This window comes from Dioscorea cayenensis, chromosome 6 (genome assembly GCF_009730915.1).
Source record: "Dioscorea cayenensis subsp. rotundata cultivar TDr96_F1 chromosome 6, TDr96_F1_v2_PseudoChromosome.rev07_lg8_w22 25.fasta, whole genome shotgun sequence".
Classification (NCBI taxonomy): domain Eukaryota; kingdom Viridiplantae; phylum Streptophyta; class Magnoliopsida; order Dioscoreales; family Dioscoreaceae; genus Dioscorea; species Dioscorea cayenensis.
This window is the reverse complement of record NC_052476.1, coordinates 8,991,656-8,996,251: the sequence shown is the minus strand read 5'-3', so window position 1 is coordinate 8,996,251 and position 4,596 is coordinate 8,991,656. Positions and strand designations below refer to the sequence as shown.

At 44.9% G+C, this 4,596-nt stretch overlaps 1 protein-coding gene across 1 annotated transcript; it reads right to left on the bottom strand.

Moving 5' to 3' along the window:
• Positions 1 to 227: 227 nt before the first annotated feature.
• On the bottom strand, positions 228 to 3,413 carry LOC120263117. Its single transcript, XM_039271021.1, has one exon. The coding sequence runs from the start codon at positions 3,411 to 3,413 to the stop codon at positions 228 to 230; it is 3,186 nt and encodes a 1,061-aa protein (XP_039126955.1).
• Between the last annotated feature and the right edge of the window lie 1,183 nt (positions 3,414 to 4,596).

Below are 4,596 nucleotides of genomic sequence, written 5' to 3'. Positions count from 1 at the left end.
TTACATGACTTATCTTTTTGAAAAAAAGTGGATAAACCACATAAATTAAAGAAGAAGGAGAGAGCTACAACAAAAACCCACAACACAGCTAAGGGACAAGCAAAACAAGAACAACATCAAAAGCAAAAAACAGCTAACCACAAGAAGTGGTAAAGCAGAGAAAACAAAGAAAGATCACTAAACCACAGGACACAAGGAAGTAACGACACACCGAAGCCGCCACCTCGCTACCGCAACGTCCAAGCTACTCTCCCGAAAGATGGAGCCCGGGTCAGCCCTCGGGAAGCGATTACCCTCGACGCCTCACCCTTGGACCTAAGAACTCCAAGCTCCCGGCGGATGATAGTGATGGAATCCTCCAACTTGTCTCTAGAACCCTCCCCAGCTGAGGTGAACCAAGTCAAAAGCATATGAGCAACTTTAATGATGAGAGCATTCACAGGTATGCAATTGGTATTAAAAATGTAATCATTCCTAGACAACCAAACATTCCACACAATGGCTTTCACAACAGAGTCCCCAATAACCCTACGAGCAGGTCGCACTAAAGATCTCCAATTGCCCCAAGCCGAGGTAATTGTTGAAGGGGGATCCGGCAACTGTAGTAGTTGCACAAAGTAATTCCACACCTGTCTCGCAAAAGAGCACTGAAAGAACAAGTGATCCACAGACTCTAAATTCGCATGACATAGCACACAAGTGGCAGTAGGCAACCGGTTACAACATCTTCTTGCAAGATTCTCAAGAGAAAGGATTTTATTTTTCCATGCAAGCCAGTTGAAGATATTGATTTTTTTAGGGCACAGCTGACGCCAGAAGAAATCCGCCACTGGACAACGTAACCCACCATCATTAAGGAAGTTATAAAAAGATTTAACCGAAAAAGAACCATTTCCTGTCAGAGTCCACCATTTTTTATCTCCCAAATCCCCCAAGGGCCTCCGTAGCCGGACACGGAGATCGGCAAGAACCGGGTTTGCATTAAACGGTGTTTCCTCAAAAAGAGGTAGTAGATCACACACCGTGCCGTCAGGAGACGACGTCCTTCTAAACTCATCCGGCCAGATGTACATAGGAGCTTGTCCATCCACCCAACGATCTTTCCAGAACAGTGTTGTGGTACCCGAATTAACACTTTGGAGGATACAACCTCTTAACGACGGCAGGCAACTCATAACCCCTTTCCAAAAAAAGGAGATCCTCCCGGCAGGCCTAGGAAACAAATTCCAACTTTCTAAGCCATAATTAAACTTAACAACATTCGCACCACACCAGGTCGGATCCGACAAGAACTTCCACCACCATATACCTAACAACGCAGAATTAAAATTGTGGAGCTCTAAAATACCCCATCCTCCCTGGTCACGTGAGCGACAGAGGTTCTTCCACCCAACAAGCCTACACTTAGGGTGGTCAATATCCGGTCCCGACCATAAGAAATCCCTTCTAATACGGTTAATCTTTTTGACGACCCAACAGGGTAAGTGGAAAAGTGACATCCAATACGTAGGAATAGCCGAGAGGACAGAATTTACCAAGGTAAGCCGCCCACCTAACGACAGAAATTGCACTTTCCAAGTGGAAAGCCGCCTTCTGATTTTAACAATAAGCTCCTCCCAGTCTTGCCTCCTTGGTCTGCGCCCCGAGATTGGAATACCCAAATATGTAACCGGAAGGATCCCCCTACTGCAAGACAGAGTGTCTGCAGCAGCTTGGTCAGGTAGCATATCCATGGAGGAAGAGTATAAACACGTTTTAGAGAAATTTGCTGCTAGCCCTGTCATCCCCTCGAACACTAACAAAATAAGCTTCACCATCCTCAAATCTTCCAGTCCTCCCGTAGTCAAAACCAGTAAATCATCAGCATAGTGGAGATTGCACATACTGCCAACCTCCCCTATCGGCACCCCAATCAAAACCTTCGAGCGGAGAGCATGAAAGAACATTGCGCATAGCGCATCCGTAACAAGCACAAATAGCAAAGGAGATAACGGGTCGCCTTGCCTTAATCCCCTATGATATCGCACATATCCATTAGGTGAGCCATTAACCAGAATAGAGGCCTTAGAGGAAAACAGAATGTCCATTATCCACCTAATCCACCGTTCTCCAAATCCCCTGGCTCTAAGTAGGTCAAAGAGGAAGTCCCAATCAACAAGATCGAAAGCCTTCGCAAAATCAACTTTCAAGATATGCCCCGATAACCTCCTCTTATGAATACTGAAAATCAATTCTTCCGCAGTGGCAATGTTATCCAGGATGCATCGTCCTTTAAGAAATGCAGATTGTTCAGTGCTAACTAAGGAGTTGATGATCTTACTTAGTCGCGACGCCAACAATTTTGAAATAATCTTCAAAGAAGAGTTGATCAAACTTATGGGTCTGAAGTCACCAAGAGCTTCAGGCGAATCAACTTTAGGGATAAGAGCAATAGAGGCCCAGTTGATTCTTTCCAAGTTGGCTCGGTGAAAAAAGAAATCATTACATAGTAGGAGGAGATCCGGATTAATGATGTCCCAGAAATGTTTGAAGAAATGCAAAGGAAAACCATCCGGTCCGGGTGCCTTATCTCCCCCTAAGTCAAAGACAGCTTTTTTGATTTCCTCTAAAGAGAAAGGTCTCTCCAAATCAGTCAGGTCAACTGAACTTTTGTGAGCAAACAATTTATGTAGATCAACTTGAAATCTGTTAGAACGCCTTTGCCCAAACTGAAGCTTAAAATACTCAGAGAAAATTCTGCCGATGTCCTTAGGGTGCTCAAAGGTGACATCGTCCTTGAGCAAACGAGGGATAAAATTGCGATTCTTACGGCCATTTGGCACCGCATGGAAGAACTTGGTATTTTCATCCCCTTCTTTTAACCATTGAAGTCTAGACCTCTGTTTCCAATAAATCTCTTCTTGCTTGTGAATAATCTTTAAATTGTCTAATAGGTCACTTTCCTGACGGATCTCATCTGAGGACAGACGTCGCTCTTCCTTAGCCAAATCCATAACTTCTAAATCATGGAGAAGGGCAAGCTTTTGTAGTTTGATAGAACCGAAATCATGCTTCGCCCAGTGTCTAAGACGTGCCCTAATCCCAGCAATCTTCTTAGACAAAATGAAGGCACCACACCCCCTAGGTGAAATTTCAGACCACCACTGATGCACCAATTCATGGAACCCCACCTTCGTAGTCCAAGCCAGTTCGAATCGAAATGGCCTAGGGTTAAAAAAGTGATATCCCATTTCAAGTCTAAGAGGCACATGATCAGAACCAAGTCTGGGAAGACAAGATTGCACCACCCTAGGAAAGCAAGTTAACCAATTATAATTGACTAGAAAACGATCAAGTTTAACCCAAATAGGGTCAGCTTGGCCATTAGTCCATGTAAACCTACGACCCACCGAAGGAGGTTCCAACAGACCCATCTCATGCATAAAAGAGTTGGCACTACGGATGTCTTCCAAGTTGGGGTTCCCAGATGGTTTATCCTCGACCGAGAAGATAGCATTAAAGTCCCCACAGATAACCCACGGTCCAGTGCCCACACCTCTGTTGTCTTTAAGCTCCTCCCAGAAGGCCTACTTGCGAGAACGCTCATTAGGTCCATACACCACCGTACAGCGCCAACGAAGATTGTTGGACTTAGAAATGAAGTCCACCGACATACTGAACTCCCCCATCTTAGCCAGAGTCCCAATAAACAATAAGCTGTTCCAGCCGATAGCAATTCCTCCCGCCGACCCTTTAGCCGGCACAAAAGAGAAATGGTCAAGATGACCCCCACCTATCTCCCGCCATATAGACTGATTAATCACTTCCAGTTTTGTTTCTTGTAAACAACAAACCTCGGCATGGTGGATCCTAAGAAAGTCTTTAACTAAAAACCTCTTAGATGTCCGACCTAGCCCCCTAACATTCCAATTGATTAAGTTCATTAAAAACCAACTAACGACCTCAAGCCTCAAAGGAGGTCGACGCTGCTACAGCAGAGCAGGAAGCACGTGAATTTTCTAACAAACGAATGTGACTAATGCAATCATTTTCAGAAGCAGTAAAGGAAATTCCACATGCATCACAATAACTTGCAATTTGAACATTTGACCAATCTGAAACAAATAACGGTTTGGCACACATACCTATGTCGCCACCGTCTCCAGCTCCTTTCTTCTTGGCTGATCTAGGTGGCTCCGCAATGTACCCTGCTTCCTCAGTGAACCGAGTAGAAGGTTTCTTTTGCCTTTCACTTTTCCTGGTCCCGGCCGGATGCCCCACTACAGTACTATCACTTTCTTTGTGTAAATCCGGCAACAGCTTCCTTAAGTTCATTTCAAATTTTGAAATCGAATCATCTGATTCGCATTCCTGAACCGGCGATAGATCGTCCGCAGAACAATTGTCGGACTGATCCGTCTCAATGGTCATATCCACACCCTTGTTAACCCCTTCCTTAGCTGCTGTCATCACTGGGACCAACGCCCAAGTCCCCGCCAAGAATTGCCAAGTGAAACCATCCGGATTCGTCAAAGATGGAACAATCGATTCATCTTTGAAGTCAACCTTTGAAGCTAAAGGAAGACCCACATCCAATCTCTCCTCTAACTGATCCAA

What these genes read in the sequence shown, in the direction of transcription:
- LOC120263117 (XM_039271021.1), bottom strand. Translation starts at nt 3,413, where the DNA reads ATGGGTCTGTTGGAACCTCCTTCGGTGGGTCGTAGGTTTACATGGACT.